This window comes from Pseudorasbora parva, chromosome 1 (genome assembly GCF_024679245.1).
Source record: "Pseudorasbora parva isolate DD20220531a chromosome 1, ASM2467924v1, whole genome shotgun sequence".
NCBI lineage: Eukaryota > Metazoa > Chordata > Actinopteri > Cypriniformes > Gobionidae > Pseudorasbora > Pseudorasbora parva.
Genome location: NC_090172.1, coordinates 70,423,725 through 70,442,669, shown reverse-complemented (window position 1 = coordinate 70,442,669; position 18,945 = coordinate 70,423,725). Strand labels below are relative to the sequence as shown.

Sequence of the window (18,945 nt, the reverse complement as noted above, 5' to 3'; positions counted from 1 at the left end):
TGTGATGCATATTTGTCAGTCACACCAATGAAACAGTTCAGGTTTCTGTAATAATATTAATAAACTGAATATGTTCTGAAGTTTCCCTATTGTTTCTGAGGTTTTCCCCTTCATGTAGTGCGTAATAGAGCTGGTTGTGAGTGTAATTCAGTCTCACTTCCTGATGAACATGTATAGACTTGTAAATAATTTGCATAATGGCCAAATATGGTCTTCATTGGCTGCCGGAAACACTTATCTTAAAGTGCACAGGTGTTTTTGACCTTGGATGGTTGTACACCTAATGCAGGAGACTCCAAAACAAAATGAAGAACTTTTAAAATAGCGTCATAGCAAAAGTCAGGCCTTTATAAGGACATATTTATTGATCAGCAATAAATCCAGTTTTTCTCCTCAGGTTGTGATCGGCTTATTTTGACCCAGAGAGGATTGTCTTGCTAGCTATGAAAATAGTAGTTTGATTTACTGCATTAGACTAAAACGTACTGACATTACTGACATTACTCAACCAGGTTATAAATACTTTCCCAAAACGTCTTTCCAGTAGAACAGGTTTTGTATTTATTTAACTCAAAATGTTTTGATCAGTGTTTTACCAACAAAAAAAGCAATATTTTGTGTGTAATTTGCCAATATCTAATAAAGTTCAAAATACAATTTATCACACTAGTGTGCTTTGATGTTTAACAAGGAATTATGTTTTGAAATATTATATTGAAATCATTTATTTTGTACAAAATGGCACAAAGTTACAATTTCACAAAAATTACTGGCCTTACTTTTAAATCTTGTTATACATTTACATTTACATTTAATAATTTAGCAGATGCTTTTATCCAAAGCAACTTACAAAAACGGGAGAGCAATAGAAGCAACGAAACAATTAAGGGCAACAGCTGGCAAGTGCTGTTTAATTGAGAACAAGTACACCATTTGTTTCCCCCAAAAAACTAGTAAAGAAGTTCATGTGAAGCAATGCACTTTCAGTCTCTGTTCTTGGCCCCACTTTATATTAGGTGGCCTTAAGTACTATGTACTTACAATAACAATAAGAACAATGTACTTACTGTTTTCAAATTGTATTGCAAATCACTTTTTGCTGATATTGAGGTGGATACGGGTAGAGGTAGGGACAGGTGTGGCGTGTGTGTGAGTTTAAGGGTAGGGTTAGGTGTAAGGGAAGTGCCAACAGTGTAATTACAAATGTAACTACAGAAATTAATTACAGACGTAATTACATGCAGGTATTATTAATTAAAATGTCAGTACATAGTAGTTAAGGCCACCTAATATAAAGTAGGTGCCTGTTCTTTTTTCCAACAAAGGTTTTCACAACAACCAAAAATGAAAGTACTGAAATGTTACAAATGACACAATACAGTCATCACAGTACTATACTTCACACTACAGTACAATCTCAATGGTACAGTGCTATATGTGTGTGTGTGTGTGTGTGTGTGTGTGTGTGTGTGTGTGTGTGTGTGTGTGTGTGTGTGTGTGTGTGTGTGTGTGTGTGTGTGAGTGTGTAAGTGTGTGTGTGAGAGAGAGAGAGATTTCATGTCTCTTTGGGATGTGTGTGTGTGTGTGTGTGAGTGATTTCAAGCCTCTTTGGGATGGAACCGCGAGGCGTCATTCACTCGCAGAACGCAAGCTTCTGGAAGGTGAGTAAGTCTGAACAAGCGAGTTTAGGTATATTGGTGCGGAGCCAGAGGTTGTTTTGTAGGCGATAACTAGTGCCTTGAATTAGATGCGAGCAGCCATTGGCAACCAGTGCAGTCTGATGAAGAGAGGCGTAACATGCGCTCTCTTCGGCTCATTAAAGACCACTCTCACCCCTGCATTCTGGATCAGCTGCAAGGGTTTGATAGTGCATGCTGGAAGCCCAGCCAGAAGAGCATTACAATAATCCAGTCTGGAGAGAACAAGAGCTTGAACCAGGAGTTGTGCAGCCTGTTCTGATAGGAAGGGTCTAATCTTTCTAATGTTGTATAAAGCAAATCTGCAGGACCGGGCTGTTGCAGTAATGTGGTCAGAGAAGTTTAACTGGTCATCAATCACAACTCCAAGGTTTCTTGCTGTCCTTGATGGAGTTATGGTCGATGAACCAAGCTGAATGGAGAAATTTTGATGAAGTGCTGGGTTGGTTGAGAAAACAAGTAATTCTGTCTTTGCAAGATTGAGTTGAAGGTGATGCTCCTTCATCCAGTCAGAAATGTCTGTCAGACAGGCAGCGATACGAACACTGACTGTAGGATCATCTGGTTGAAATGAGAAGTAGAGTTGAGTGTCATCAGCATAGCAGTGATAGGAGAAGCCGTGTTTCTGAATGACGGAACCTAATGATGACATGTAGATGGAGAAGAGAAGTGGTCCAAGGACTGAGCCCTGTGGAACCCCAGTAGCTAGATGATGTGACTTAGACACTACACCTCTCCATGACACCCTGTAGGACCTACCCGAGAGGTAAGACCTGAACCACTGGAGAGCAGATCCTGAGATCCCCGTCCTCTTAAGTGTTGACAGGAGGATCTGGTGGTTAACTGTGTCAAAAGCAGCAGACAGATCCAGCAGAATGAGCACTGAGGATCTGGAAGCTGCTTTTGCCAGTCTCAGTGCTTCAGTTACCGAGAGCAAGGCCGTCTCAGTCGAATGGCCGCTATTGAAGCCGGATTGGTTGTTGTCCAGGAGGGTTTTTCGGTTCAAGAAACACAGAGAGTTACCGTCTGTAGTTTTCTAAAAGTGCTGGATTCAGAGAGGGTTTTTTAAGCAGTGGGGTTACCCGAGCCTGCTTAAATGCTGTGGGAAAGGTTCCCTTGTGAAGAAAAGTGTTGACAATCAATCATCTTTATTTATATAGCGCTTTTATAATGCAGATTGTTTCAAAGCAGCTTCAGTGTTAAACAGGACAATACTGCAACAACATTAGATTTGGCTGTACAGTCGTTCTGGAGTAAACAGTGATGTTATCAGCTTATTTTAATTTATCATAGAGAGACAATGTTGACAGATCAGTATTAGAGTTTATAGAATTAAATAAGACCTAATTCATACATTTTATTTGTATATTTAGCAAAAAACTTGGATCATAATGTTAGTGTCCCCAACTGAGCAAGCCAAGCCAAAGGCGACCAAAGGAACCGAAACTCCATCAGGGCATGATGGAAAAAAAATAAACCTTAGAGAAACCAGACTCAGTTCTCCTCTGGCCTTTTAACACACAGCGGAGGATTATTATTCTGGACATTTTACAGGTCAGAAATCATATTAGATCAGAATATTCTAAATTTCAGGGTATCACGCAAGAGACGGGTTTATTGAGGATGGGGCGTCGATTACACAAGAGTATGAATACATGAAAGATCGGAGTTATTGCGCCTGAGACGGGTTTTGAGCATGTCGTGACGGTGAGGCAAATTCAGAGGAGACACCAATTGACACGGCTCAGCAGACACTCCAGGATGAGCTGGTCATGTCCAGGTGCAGGTCCACCATCCGATCCGGACACGGCCCAGATCCGGGATAAACCTCGGGATAAACAGAGAGACTAACATTAGCGTAGATGTCACTCTTTTTATGATGTAACGAGTACATCAGGTGTTATGGGAAGTGTTCCCGGTTCCGGCTGAACTAGTTAATGCAGCCTAACAATCAGTCAGTTGATCTGAATAATGAGAGTTAATAATGTTCTGTGTGTATGCCATAGTAAAGAGATGTGTTTTTAGTCTAGATTTAAACTGACAGAGTGTGTCTGCTTCCTGAAAAATGCTAGGAAGACTATTCCAGAGTTTAGGAGCTAAATAGGAAAATGATCGACCGCCTGCAGTTGATTTAGATATTCTAGGTATGATCAACTGGCCAGAGTTTAGAGACCGCAGTAGACGTGATGGAGTATAATGTGTTAAGAGCTCGCTTAAGTACAGGAGCTAAACCATTTAGTGCTTTGAGTAATAAGCAGGTTTTTAAAATGTATGCGATGTTTAATAGGGAGCCAGTGCAGTGTTGACAGAACTGGACTAATATGATCATACTTCCTGGTTCTAGTAAGAACTCTAGCTGCTGCATTTTGGACCATCTGGAGTTATTCTACCACTATTCATCCAATTTTTTATATCAGCTCTGCATTCCGTTAATCTTGTGAATTGGTAGGTTTCGTCAGGGCGTGAGGAAATATAGAGCTGAGTATCGTCAGCATAACAATGAAAACTAACGTCATGCTTCCTAATGATATCTCCCAGTGGAGCAGATACAGGGTGAAGAGCAGCGGTCCTAACACTGAGCCTTGCGGTACCCCAGACTGAACTTGTGATCGGTGTGACATCTCTTCATTTACTGCTACAAACTGATAACGGTCAGATAAGTACGATTTAAACCATGCCAAAGCAGTTCCACTAACGCCAACATAACTCGAGTCTATTCAGAAGAATATTGAGATCGATAGTATCAAATGCAGCGCTAAGATCGAGTAACACTAATAGAGAGATACAACCACGATCAGATGATAAGAGTAAATCATTTGTAACTCTAATTAGAGCAGTCTCAGTACTATGATACGGTCTAAATCCTGACTGGAAATCCTCACATATACCATTTCTTTCTAAAAAAGAACATAATTGTGAAGACACTGCCTTTTCTAGTATTTTTGATAGAAACAGTAGATTCGAGATTGGCCTGTAATTGACTAATTCTTTGGGATCAAGTTGCGTTTTTTTAATAAGTGGTTTAATTATAGCCAACTTAAAAGTTAATAAGAATAAGCAGAGGATCTATGACCTCTGGAAGTATCTCTTTTAATAGCCTAGTCGGTATAGGGTCAAGCAGACATGTTGTTGATTTTGATAATTTAACAAGTTTAGCCAATTCTTCTCCTCCTATAGCAGTGAATGTGTGTGTGTGTGTGTGTGTGTGTGTGTGTGTGTGTGTGTGTGTGTGTGTGTGTGTGTGTGTGTGTGTTCTCCTATAGCAGTGAATGAGTGTAATTTTTCCTCAGTGACCCTACAATGCTCTGTCTGAAGTGATACTGTAGTAGGCGGCTGCATGGTTATAATTTTATTCCTAATATTATCAATCTTACTAGTAAAGAAGTTCATAAAGTCATCACTGCTGTGTTGTTTACAAACATCAGAAGCTGAAGCTTTATTTTTTGATAATTTAGCCACTGTATCGAATAAATACTTAGGGTTGTGTTTGTTTTCTTCTAAAAGAGTTGAGAAATAAGCAGATCTAGCAGTTTTTATGGCCTTTCTGTATGCAATCATGCTCTCTTTCCACAAATTGCGAAAAACCACAGTTTTGTTTTCTTCCAGCTGCGCTCCATTTTTCTGGCTGCTGTTTTAAGGGCCCGAGTGTGCTCGTTGTACCACGGCGTTGGATTATTTGCTTTAATCTTCTTTAAGCGCCGGGGAGCAACTATGTCTAAAGTGCTAGTAAGGAGAGAGTCAATAGTTTCGGTTGCAGCATCAAGTTCATCTTGGCTATCTGTAATGCTGAGGAGATGGAACTGATGAGGAAGATTATGTACAAAGCAATCTTTAGTCGCAGCGGTTATCGTCCTGCCATATTTGAAGCGAGGGGATGGCTTTGCAGCCTTAGGTAAATTAAGTATACATGATATTAGGTAATGATCTGAGATGTCATCGCTCTGCTGCAGAATTTCAACGGTATCAGCATTTATTCCATGTGACATTATTAGATCTAAAGTATGATTAAGGCGATGAGTGGGTCCCGATACGTGTTGTCTAACTCCAATAGAGTTTAGAATGTCTCTAAATGCCAATGTTTTAGCAGTGGAGACATTTGTAGAGAAACAAGAGAGAAGAGACTGATACAAGGTAAGGTCAGTATAGTTTTTTAGAGTTTTTTAGAGTCCAGAGCAATGTTCACAGAGAACATCAGACAGCCAGGGGGCAGATGGGGTGGGGCGGGCTGGTCTGGATGAAAGGGGGCAAAAACTGTCTAAGGAGGATGTTAGAGTGGAGCAAAGAGTGTCGGTAGCACTGTTAGTGTCCAGTGCTGAGAACTGAGCAGGTGGAGGGAGTGAAAATGAAACCATATCGGATAGGCGAGAGGGAGAGAGTGAGCGTAGATTATGAAGAAAGGTAATCTGTGTAGGAGTGCGTGTTGTATCAGGAGTCAGTATGAGGTTAAGAGTGATGAGAAAGTGGTCTGAGGTGTGTAATGGAGTAACTAAAGTGTTGTCCGTGGAGCAGTTGCGTGTCTAAACTTGTTTACCTGATTTGTAAGTAGTAGATACTAATTTAAGGTTAAATGAGGTCAGTAGAGTATCAAAAAGATTTAATCTTTGTCAAAAAGATTTAATCTTTTTGTCAACTTGTTTTCTTTCCATTAGGGCGGGTTTTGTATTTCTATTTGTAACTGATTGATCATAGGCTCTTTTATCTGAGAGTAGGCAACTATTTTTTTTTTTTTTTTGAAAATTCATTTGTACAATTCATCACACTGATGTGATTTAATGCTTAACCAGGAATTGTGTTTTGAAATGCTTTTATTTTGTATAGAATTCCACAAAGTTGCACTTGTGGTGTTCCCTGGCATAAAAAATAAATAAATAAATAAATAATGCTTACAAATCACTCGTTATGCTATAATAAGTCAAGTCAAGTCAACTTTATTCGTATATCGCTTTTACAATGGCAATTGTTTCAAAGCAGCTTCACAGTGTTAAACAGTGTTAAAATATTGCAACAAAATTCGATTCAGCTGTACAGTCGTTCTGTGCGGTGATGTTATTAGCTTATTTTATTTAAAGTTAAAGATTGGTATCAAAGAGCACACCCAGGTTCCACAATGACAATGAGTGTGTGTGAGAGAGAGAGAGAGAGAGAGAGAGAGAGAGAGAGAGAGAGAGAGAGGGGGGGGTTACTACTTTTGGAGCTTTTCTGTCCAGTAATTAAAAATTCAGTTTTATCTGAATTACGTTACAGGAAATTACTATTCATCCAGTGTTTTATATCAGCTATATATTCCGTTAATCTTGTGAATTGGTAAATTTCATCAGGGCGTGAGAAAATTGTCACGGAACACTGGAAAAAAGGCAGAAGATCCAAGTGCAATAGAAGTTTATTTAACAGATACTCAGTAACCTCCAACACTAGAAGGCAATAAGCCGAACTCAATACGCTCATGCAACAAATCTGAACAGTCACAGTCCGCCTGGGTTCACGCACTGGCGAAGAACTGACAACGGCTGGCTAGTTCGCGCACCGGCGAAGATGACTGACTCGGGCAGGCAGGTTCGTGCACAGGCGAAGATAAACTGGCCCAGGCAGGCTGGCAAAGCAGAGACCGCAGTGGACAGGAAGGTAGGCAGAGAACGAAACCTCCACAGGCGTGTGCAGAAACCCCAGGAACACCGACTAGGGAGCCGGAGAGCAGAGAGCAGAAGACCAGACCGGGCCAGCGTCTGCAACGAACTGACAAACAGGATACGCAAACACACACGTTAAATAGAGCGCTAATGACACACAGCTGATGCTTATAATGCTCAGCGCTCAACCTAACCACACCGGGAACGGCGGGTTAATATGAGAATGAATAACAGGTTGAATTTTGGACACATGGAAAACGAGATGAATTCTCCTGTACGCCGGAGGGAATTTGAGGCGAACTGTCACTGGGCTAAGGATTTTAGTGACAGGAAACGGGCCAATAAATTTGGGTGCCAACTTATTACAGACGGATCGGAGCGGAATGTTCTTAGAGGAAAGCCATGCTTTTTGACTGATGACGTATACGGGAGGTTTCAGCCGGTGGTGGTCGGCTTGAGCCTTGGCGCGCGCTCCCACCTGAAGAAGAGTCTCTCGGGCTCTTCTCCATGTGTGACGACACCTCCGGATGAAGGCGTGAGCGGAGGGAACTGCGACTTCAGATTCCAGACTCGGAAATAATGGTGGTTGGTAACCTATACTACACTCAAAAGGTGAAAGACCCATGGATGATACTGGTAACGAGTTATGCATGTACTCAACCCATGAAAGTTGTTGGCTCCAGGAGAAAGGATTCTGAGTCACTCTGTAACATTCTCTCAAGGTCCTGATTGGCTCTCTCGCTCTGACCGTTAGACTGGGGATGAAAATGACAGACTTAGAGTTCGCTCCCAATAATCTACAAAACTCCTTCCAAAATTTAGAGGTAAACTGAGATCCCCTGTCGGAAACCACGTCAATCGGGAGGCCATGAATACGAAAGACGTGATCTACGACAGCAACCGCTGTCTCCTTGGCTGACGGTAATTTGGGCAAGGGAATAAAGTGTGCCGCCTTCGAGAATCGGTCCACTACGGTTAAAACCACCATATTGCCCTGTGATGGCGGGAGACCAGTAACAAAATCTAGCGAGATGTGGACCAGGGTCTCGAAGGGACAGGCACCGGTCACAGTCCGCCTGGGTTCGCGCACTGGCGAAGAACTGACAACGGCTGGGTAGTTCACGCACAGGCGAAGATGACTGACTCAGGCAGGCAGGTTCGCGCACCGGCGAAGATGACTGGTGCACAGGCGAAGATAAACTGGCCCAGGCAGGCTGGCAAAGCAGGGACCGCAGTGGACTGGAAGGTAGGCAGAGAACGAAACCTCCGCAGGCGTGTGCAGAAACCCCAGGAACACCGACTAGGGAGCCGGAGAGCAGAGAGCAGAAGACCAGACCGGGTCAGCGTCTGCAACAAACTGACAAACAGGATACGCAAACACACACGTTAAATAGAGCGCTAATGTCACACAGTTGATGCTTATAATGCTCAGCGCTCAAGCTAACCACACCTCACAACAAACACACGAGGGCGAGTCAATGAACCCATGAACCGTGACAGAAATATAGAGCTGAGTATCGTCAACATAAGAATGAAAACTAACGCCATGCTTCCTAATGATATCTCCCAGTGGAGCAGATACAGGGTGAAGAGCAGCGGTCCTAACACTGAGCCTTGCGGTACCCCAGACTGAACTTGTGATTGGTGTGACATCTCTTTATTAAACACAAAACCTAATCTTCAAGCATTATTTACAAGGCCACATGTAACTTTCACCTCAAAACAGTTGTAACAGCCTTCAAAATTAAACACTGCTCTCAAATCATAAACTAAGTAATCAAAATGATATACACTATCAAGCAGTCAGTAAACAACACACCAAAAAATAAAACAATCTCAAAAACAATCTCAAAATAAATCAAACAGTTCTCAGGGAGAAGTCAACTTTTAATCTTTTTTATTTTTCATGTTTCTATCATTTTCTTTTGATGAATGAAAACATGTTCTATTATAGTAGCTCAAAGCTGATCAGAAATTAGTACTCTGCTTTGCTAATTGTTGTTCCTCCAACAACCACTGAACATGGTTTTCTGCATAAGACACAAATATCTGACATAAATTCACATGTTTGCCATTTTAAAACACTGCCATTCAAAATGACACTACGTAGGCTAAATGGCCAATATATGAGCCACCTGGCCAAACACCTCACTGGTTAATGGTTTTCAGTCTACTGTTTTTTTGTAAGCATATTTTTGTTCAGTTCAATGTAAATATATTTTATTTGTTGAAAATGTTTCAGTTTTTCTCAATTGCTTAAACACTATTTCTAAAACCTTGCTCCATTTTCTGAAACCATTAAACACAAAACCTCCTCTTCAAGCAAAAGATCTGACTCCTCTTGCAAAATGAAACTTTCGCCTTAAAACAGTTTTACCTGTGTTCAAAATCAAACACTGCTCTCAAATCATAAATAAAGTGATTAACATGATAAACACTATCAAGAAATCAGTAAACAATACAGCAAAAAATAGAAAACATTATTCAAAACAAATTTCATATGTTTCATTCATTGTCTTGTGATCATAGTAGCTCAAAATTGGTCAGAAATTATTACTACTCTGCTTTGCTTTGCAATTTTTTGTTCTTCCTCTTGCTTGTAGCCCTATTTTACCAACTCATTCTCATGGAATGCATATACATCACAAATTGTATTTATTGTGCGATTTATACGGCACAATTATTTTTTATGTGCATATGATTTGTCACCCCATTGGGTAGGTTGAGTTGTTTGGAGTACGTGCACATAACACAATATAAAGTACATATCGTATGCACACGAAAACTGCGTAACATATGCACATAAAAACTCATTTTGGCACATAAATCACACGATAAATACAATTTGTGCTATAGAAATGCATTTTCATTAGATTAGGCTGATTTTTACAGTACTGTACTCTGCATCTCACAAACTTGTCCTTTGTCTCTGTGATACTGTAATACTTGTTCTTTGTTGATATGAACCTGCAACCGATCAAAATCTATTGAGCCGCCAGTTATGTTCAGCACATTGTTAAGGGCCATATAATTTGTTCACTGTACTTATATTGGTTGTGTCTCATCATTTGAAACAGGTTAAATCAGTTTGAGTGGTTGTGTTCAATGAATGACATTGTGTTCTCTATTTGTATTTGATTGTTGTCTGTTGTGTTTAACTGAATGGATGACGTGTGCATTACAGTGCAGAATGTGTTTTGAGAATGAGGATGTGTTTAGAGTTTAGCTGAAAAGCCTAAGTGAGATCTGCAAATTGTGTTTTACCATGTGGAATGGTTTAAGGTATTGACAACAGACTGCACAATTAGCTAAATGAGTTCAGGCAACTGAGAACTTTGTTCAGCCGATGGGTTTTAGTGTTTTAGCAAATGAGGAAAAACTGTAACTGCAGAAACCCGTAGGGCCTGACTTTCTTACTCCTGCAGAACACAAAAGATGACGTTTGAAGAATGTGGCTCAGTTCTGGTCAACTTTGACTTCCACTAAATGGACAAAGACAGCACTTCTTCTATTGTCCACAGAAGAAAGAAAGTCGTGCAAGAATGGGACGGCATTCCTATTCCTAAACTTGAGCAACTTGTCTCCTCAGTCCCCAGACGGTTATAAATAGAAGAGCTGATGCCACACAGTGCTAAAACATGGCCTTGGCCCAACTATTTTGAGATGTGTTGATGCAATGAAATTTAAAATCAACTTATTTTTCCCTTGAAAAGATAAATTTTCCCAGTTTAAGCATTTGATGTGTCATCTATGTTGTTACCCATGTGTCATTGAAATTTGAAACTTCCACATCATTGCATTCTGCTTTTATTCACAATTTTGTACAGTGTCCCAACTTTTTGGGAATCAGGTTTGTGATGTGTTTTGGTAAACACTGTTAGAACATAGCATATATATATATATATATATATATATATATATATATATATATATATATATATATATATATATATATAAAGTCACATCAAACTGATCAACTAAAGCAAACACTGATCTCCATAATGGTGATCAAACATTTAATTGTTTTAAAACATCAACATCTAAACCTCTGTTAATCTCAGTAAGATCTTCTGTAGACGTCAGACAGAAATAAAGGCAGTCTGGGGGCATATTACAGAAATGTTCTATCTTAGGTCTTATCTTAAGATATGATAAGTTCATTTAGGATTTTTCACAATTTTGTATTACGGAAGCAAATCTTAACTTGATTTAGGATTCTTATCCTATCTTACAAAATATCATCTTATCTGTAGTTTGGTCATCAACTCTCAGGTCTGTTAGCAAACAACCAACAACTGCAAACTGCTTCTGAGGTAAACCTAAAATCAAAAAGGAGAAACAACAGCGTGCTTTTATTTCCAGTGCGGAAGAAATGTATATTTTTATAAGCTCCATTGAAAAGTTAAAGCCTATTTTATAAATCGCCTTTTAATAAAAGAAAAAAAAAAAGTTAAGAAAATGTTCGATATTCTCAAATGTAGGGACTGTCTCTAAAGTTGCATAAGACATTGGTAAATTATACACATTTCTTACTTTAATAGCATTTGAACAGATTGATGGTATCAAAACCAACTGTAAAGTGTTCATCTAGGTGTGAGCCATGATGCACTCCTTTTACATAGTCCGTTCAAACGCTATTAAGGTAAGAAATGTGTAGTATACCAATGTTGTATATAACTTTAGAGACGGTCCTTAAATTTGTGAATACCAATGTCCAGCGACTTTATGCCACAGTAGTGCAACGAACTGCTCTGAGACAGAAAGGTCGGAGATCCAAACGCAGTATTTATTGAAGGGTAATCCAAAGTCGTAGTCCATAAAACACGCAAAAGGTCATACACAGGCAAGCAGTCCAAAGAGGCAAACAAAACAGAAGGAACAGGCAAAAGGGTAATCCACAGAGAAGCCAAGAAATCAAAGACCTGTGCTGCGTCCCAATTCGCCTACTTATGCTACGTCCTAAAAGTATGTACTCTTTTTGTGAAGAAAAGCTATATACTTTTGAGTGTGTAGCAGAAAAGTATGCAAGCTTCGGGACTACTTCGCCATCTTAAACGGACTCTGTCGTAACTTAGTTACGTGCATCCCGTCAGCGTTTATCTGGCCTGTCAATCATCATCAGATTCGTCCCAGTTCAAATCCTCCACATTCAGTTTAATCTCCTACCGTATCGGAGAGAAATGTAGCCGCTCGTTGATCTGCCATGTGTGTGTCTTTAATGCAGAGACTCTCCTCATGTGTTTGCAGTTTAAATATAATGATGCATTTAAAAGTTAATGGCCAAACGTGTCATTAAAAAAGTTCACAATGCTGCTGCAGGTGAAATATAATGTGGACAACACTGAATAAATATCTTTTTGTCAGGTTAAATATTGATAGTTGGTCACTCAAACCGCGTTATCTAAACTTCTCTACTTAACCGTTGAACTCGCACATCCGTCATGCTTATAGTTTTTTAACACTTTTTATCCGCGTTTGTAGTTCTAATCGAATCCTCGTCCAACTCGCAATGGGTTGTGGGCAATATCAGCCGTTAGAGTGCACATCGATAAGTACTTCGAATTCGAACCGGAAATAGTAAACCATCCGGTAATCTTCGGAATACTCTTTTCAACATACTACGATTTGGGACATACTAATTCTATTTTCGAATACTATTTAGGATGGATAGTATGCGAATTGGGACACAGGTCAAGATACATGAAACCTGGGAAACACTCAGAAATGCAGTTGTGACACTAAACAAGACTTCGCACTGAATGACTGAGTGAACAAGATATATAGGCAGAGGTAATGAGGTGATGAGACACAGGTGTAAACAGTGAGTGCTAATGAGTCCTAGGCCAAGGATTATGGGTAATGGAGTTTGTGATGGAGTGACAGTCATGGGGTGGATTGCCCTCTGGTTGTGATCATGGGCACTCACACTGGTGAATTGTGACAGGTAGGCTAATGCTCAGGTGACGGCTTGTTGGGCTCGGTAATGTTGGTCGCAATTTATCAACTGCAAAATCATGCGTCGTGGGAGTCTGTATAATATTTACAAGCATTTCATCATCAAAGAAGCGCTAGCTGGCTCTTCCAAAAGTATCTACACCATCAAAACGTCGCTGCTTCTCATATTTAATTCATAAATGTAACTCTCTCAAAAAAGGATTGGTGTACTGTGATTTTCACCGCTGGATTTCTAAAAGGTTTGAGGTTAGGACACCAGTGGGGTTGTCCTAAAGTTAAGACAGCTTTTAGGATTTTTTGTCGAGTTAGGATGCTCCTGTCATACCCGTTTCCTATCCATAGTTAAGATAGGATTATGCATTTAAGAAATGTCCTAAATTCGGTCCTAACTGAAATTTCCATGGTTACCAAACAGATAAGATAGGATTCTAATACACCCCCTGGTTAGTCATGCGTGAAGTTGGTGATGCTGTTTGTGGAGTTGTGTAATCCTCCTCCTCTGAGATCTTCAGATTTAATGTCTTCTTTTATCTTCAGCTGAGCTCATTAGTCAGTTGTAGTTCTTGTGTCCTTTTTTCAACATTTGCTTAAAATGTGTCTAATGTGTTTAAATAAAGGTGACTTGGCTTTAAATGGTGACATGATGATGATGTTTGGGGTGAACTGTCACTTTAAGGGCTGTGGTGTGTTTAATACAGAACCAGTGTCTGATTTATTTTAGAATTTGATAGTATATTTCACAAATAGGTGTAAAGCCTCAACGATATTTGATCCACAATCTTTATGGTTACAGCAGTGACAGCTTACTGTACTTCTCAAACACTTGGCCTGAGGGAATGATGGAGTAGATGGCATTTTAAGCACCTTTATGTTAAATGTCAGAGAACTGGTTTCCACTATAAAGAGCGATGGGAATGCTCTCGGTGGAACAAGAGTTGTTAGATGTTAAATAGGCTTTGGTTTTGTGTTGTGTGTGTGTGGGAGGATAAGCATGTTGCACTGGCGTGGCTCATGTTTACACACTTAATAGCCGACGCATTTCAGACAGAATTTATTTCTGATGCACTTAAATTCTGGAGACAACTTGCATTCTTTCAGGCCTAACGTTTGACGTCATTGTGACTTTACCTGCTGGATTATACCAGATATTATGAAAACAAAAGGTCTGGAAGTAGAAGTTAGGATTAGGTCTGGTTCTAGTTGACCTATTCGCCTTATTCACCTACGTCACTTCCTTTAACCAAAACGAGGCTGTGGGGTACGGAAGTAACTTTGGCGCTCAGCAGGCTACTGTCATCACGCTATTACAATGCCGCCGCATTGTTGTGTTCCCAGATGTACATCGTCAAAAAGAAAGAAATCCTGTTCAGGTCAAACATTTCATCGTTTCCCAAAGGATCCTGTTCTTTGCCGTGAATGGATTCACAAAATAAGACGAGATCCCGGTCGCCATTTCAAGGTAAGATATATAGGTCCTGTATACTCATCTGTACGTCTCAAGCTAAGAGCCCAGTGTACCGCCTGTATACTCACCTGTATGCCCAAAGCTAAGAGCCCAGTGTACCGCCTGTATACTCACCTGTATGCCCAAAGCTGAGAGCCCAGTGTACCGCCTGCATAGTCACCTGCAAAACTCGGCTTGTACGAAGAAGAGAGAGAAGAGACCGGGAAGATCTGTCGAAAATCAGGAGTGACTCAGATCCCAAGGCCCCAGTCCTGGAGGACTGGTGTCCCCCTTTTTAGTATTTCTCCTTCCCCTTTCCCATAAATCTCTTTTTAAATTAATAAATATTGGTTTTAACTTAACCGTCCTCGTCCGTCTGGTCATTGGGGTGTTTCTGGGACCTCCTCGGGGTGGAAACTAGGGGAGGAACGGGACTCGCGCTAAGTGGCGGTCCGCTCCGGCCTGTGACAGATTTTGGCGTAGTCGGCAGGATTCCACCTCGAGTTGAGCGACCGAAATTCCCCAATGGCCGACGACAAGGTACCTGAGGCCCCACTCCGAGTCATGCCTGTGTTCATGGGCGGCCCCCCTGTATGATACGGTGACTAGGCAGGTGATTCCCGTTCTAGGGACTAGAACGGTTTGGCGGGGGAGGATTTCACGGAGTGACCTAAAATGGCGGAACTTAAAATGGCGGAACCTAAAATTGCGGAAATTGTCCGCCCGGACCATTGTCCATGGAACACGCGGCTAGTTCCGGTAACTCCGGGCAACTAAAAGGGAGTATTATGGGGAACAGGTGTGCGCATGGACGTGGCGATCGATGGTTGGACAAATTAGAGCAAAGGAGGCATATAAAGAAGGCAACAGGAGAACAGGGAAAGGGTGGAGTTGATTCCGGCAAACGGGGGCGGGGGGGTGAAGTTGATTCCGGCCAACGCGGCAGGGTGAGTGAAGTTGATTTGGGCGATCGCGGTGGGTGAGACGGAGCGATCGGTAAAGCGGAGGGACGTCTTGAGGCGGATGATACAGACTGGGCGAAGTGAGAACAAAGTACTGGGCTGAAGAAAACATGAGCTAAGTGTTTGAAGCATTCGTTGTTGAAACAACTGTGTTGATATGTATTGTTACTGCCTTGGAGAGATTGTTTACATTAAGGAGGCATTGGGAACGTATTGAAAAGAGGAAGGAGCGTGCTGAAAGATCGTGGTCTTGACGTTTTCATATGGTCATCCTTTGCACTGACCCTTTCTACTACCCAGGACTTGTCTCCCGGCCCAATGTGGTGATCCTGACCCTAATTCACCGTGAGTGTGTGTGGAGTGCAGTGGGTGAGTCTTTCTTTTGATGTGTGTTCACCGAAGAATTATAGTGTTGTGCTGTGCAAACGTTGTCAGCGATCCCTCCCTAGGTCGAAGAGAAAGCTCTGCATCAGAGGAAGCACTAAAGCCGACATCTGTCTGACTACGGAGCTGTGAGTTGTATCTACCCAAGTGTACCGCCTGCCTGTATACTCACCTGTATGCCCAAAGCTAAGAGCCCAGTGTACCGCCCGTATACTCACCTGTACGTCTCAAGCTAAGAGCCCAGTGTACTGTCCTGTATACTCACCTGCACGTCCAAAGCTAAGAGCCTAGTGTATGGTCCTGTATACTCACCTGTACGCCCAAAGCTAAGAGCCCAGTGTACCGCACGTATACTCACCTGTACGTCCAAAGCTAAGAGCCCAGTGTACGGTCCTGTATACTCACCTGTACGTCTCAAGCTAAGAGCCCAGTGTACTGTCCTGTATACTCACCTGTACGTCCAAAGCTAAGAGCCCAGTGTACTGTCCTGTATACTCACCTGCACGTCCAAAGCTAAGAGCCTAGTGTATGGTCCTGTATACTCACCTGTACGCCCAAAGCTAAGTGCCCAGTGTACTGTCCTGTATACTCACCTGCACGTCCAAAGCTAAGAGCCTAGTGTATGGTCCTGTATACTCACCTGTACGCCCAAAGCTAAGAGCCCAGTGTACCGCCTGTATACTCACCTGTATGCCCAAAGCTAAGAGCCCAGTGTACCGCCCGTATACTCACCTGTACGTCCAAAGCTAGGAGCCCAGTGTACTGTCCTGTATACTCACCTGCTCGTCCAAAGCTAAGAGCCCAGTGTACGGTCCTGTATACCCACCTGTACGTCTCAAGCTAAGAGCCCAGTGTACCGCCTGTATACTCACCTGTATGCCCAAAGCTAAGAGCCCAGTGTACCGCCTGTATACTCACCTGTATGCCCAAAGCTAAGAGCCCAGTGTACCGCCTGTATACTCACCTGTATGCCCAAAGCTAAGAGCCCAGTGTACCGCCTGTATACTCACCTGTATGCCCAAAGCTGAGAGCCCAGTGTACCGCCTGCATAGTCACCTGCAAAACTCGGCTTGTACGAAGAAGAGAGAGAAGAGACCGGGAAGATCTGTTGAAAATCAGGAGTGACTCAGATCCCAAGGCCCCAGTCCTGGAGGACTGGTGTCCCCCTTTTTAGTATTTCTCCTTCCCCTTTCCCATAAATCTCTTTTTAAATTAATAAATATTGGTTTTAACTTAACCGTCCTCGTCCGTCTGGTCATTGGGGTGTTTCTGGGACCTCCTCGGGGTGGAAACTAGGGGAGGAGCGGGACTCGCTCTAAGTGGCGGTCCGCTCCGGCCTGTGACATTTACATTAACTAGCACAGAGATAGCTAGCTAAGCCTTCTGGCTAAATAAACATGACTTGATTAGTCACGAACCGGTCCTTTTTAAGTAAACTTATAGCGAGCGTGGGGCTGATTCGCGGGTAACGTTGAGCAAGGTGTTGCACTTTAGACTAGCCTGGTCAGCTAACGTCCTACCGTGGCTAGCCGTGTCTTACAGCAGAATATAAACAAGACGTGACCTGTGCCTTTTTATGATAATCACTGCTAATCTAGACCATTTTAACCACCAAACTATATTTAACATCCATCCATCTAAGGTTACAGATCAATGTGCACACAAAAGTATGTTCAGATCACTTCACTGAAGAGTCTTTTTTGAAGACCCTGGTTGGCATGCGAAAGTTGAAGAAGGGTGCTGTTCCAACATTGTTTGCCTGGACTGATAGTCACGTGAGGCCTGCAAGGAGGTCTATCGTCAGAGGAACTACAAGGTATTTTTCTGTGCAGTTAAATTCTTAATCCATAATGTTTTTAAGACCTTTTTCATGTGACTAAGTTTCAGTAATACTGCTTTCCAGTCATGCAATCACTGCAGTTGTTGAAGAGGATGTGCAGCAGGTTGATGTAAATTCTAATGAGTTGAGGTAAGTGATGTTTATCTCCCCCACCCCCAGCTAGTTAATACCACTAACAAGGCTCAAAATAGCCCCACACTAACACGGTAGAATGCATGTAATTTAATGCATGTTACAATTATGTCCTTCAATATTTTCTTTCCCTTGCAGTGCAGCCCCTCCACACCCTGATCATGATTATGCTGAACTGCCCCCACCACTGGAAGAGTAACTTAAGGAAGCACACAAAATCATCAACGATCAAGCACAATTAATTGCACGTCTTCAAGCCAAGCAGTTTCTCCTTTCAAGATTCGAAGGCAATGATAAGGACATCATGTTTTTCACAGGCTTTCCTGATTATAACACACTGAAAGCAGTGTTTATGGCCCTGCAGCCTACTGCAGAAAACATGGTAGGGTGGAGTCAGGCACAGCGAATAAGGCAAGCTGATGGGGAAATTGTAAGGCAGGGGTTTAGCATTCCTAAACTGTCCATCATTGACCAGTTTTTTTTATTTCTTTGTCGTCTTAGGCAAGGTTTTCCTGAACAGGACCTTGCGGTGCGCTTTGATGTGTCACAGTCAACTGTAAGCAGGTCTGTGTAACCTGGGCAAACTATCTACATTTCATGTTAGGATCACTTCCAATTTGGCCTTCGAGAGAAACTGTAAATGAGCTCATGCCTCCTTGTTTCAAAAGCACTTTCCCACTTACAAGAGTTATATTAGATTGTACAGAAATACACGTGCAGAGACCTAGTTCAAAAGTTCTGAACTCTGAAATCTACTCTCACTACAAAGGTAACACCACATTTAAGGGCCTAGTTGGCATCTCTCCCTCTGGTTTAGTTACATTTGTCAGTGAGCTGTATGCAGGTTCAATATCTGACAAGGAGATCACAAGAGAATCAGGGATCCTGTCACTACTTGAGGAAG

General features: G+C 41.8%; 1 protein-coding gene across 1 annotated transcript; it reads left to right on the top strand.

Annotated features, from left to right (window-relative positions):
• The first annotated feature begins 14,544 nt into the window (after nt 1-14,544).
• Nucleotides 14,545-18,600, top strand: LOC137088663 (THAP domain-containing protein 3-like). Its single transcript, XM_067452125.1, has 4 exons — nt 14,545-14,738; nt 17,719-17,885; nt 17,973-18,038; nt 18,180-18,600. The coding sequence occupies exons 1-4, from the start codon at nt 14,589-14,591 to the stop codon at nt 18,238-18,240; spliced, it is 444 nt and encodes a 147-aa protein (XP_067308226.1). The 5' UTR covers nt 14,545-14,588; the 3' UTR covers nt 18,241-18,600.
• The last annotated feature ends 345 nt before the right edge of the window (nt 18,601-18,945 follow it).

Coding starts and splice junctions, on each gene's coding strand:
- LOC137088663 (XM_067452125.1), top strand. CDS start 14,589: ATGCCGCCGCATTGTTGTGTTCCCAGATGTACATCGTCAAAAAGAAAG. Junction 14,739..17,718: donor ATCCCGGTCGCCATTTCAAG/GTAAGATATATA, acceptor CTAAGGTTACAG/ATCAATGTGCACACAAAAGT. Junction 17,886..17,972: donor ATCGTCAGAGGAACTACAAG/GTATTTTTCTGT, acceptor ACTGCTTTCCAG/TCATGCAATCACTGCAGTTG.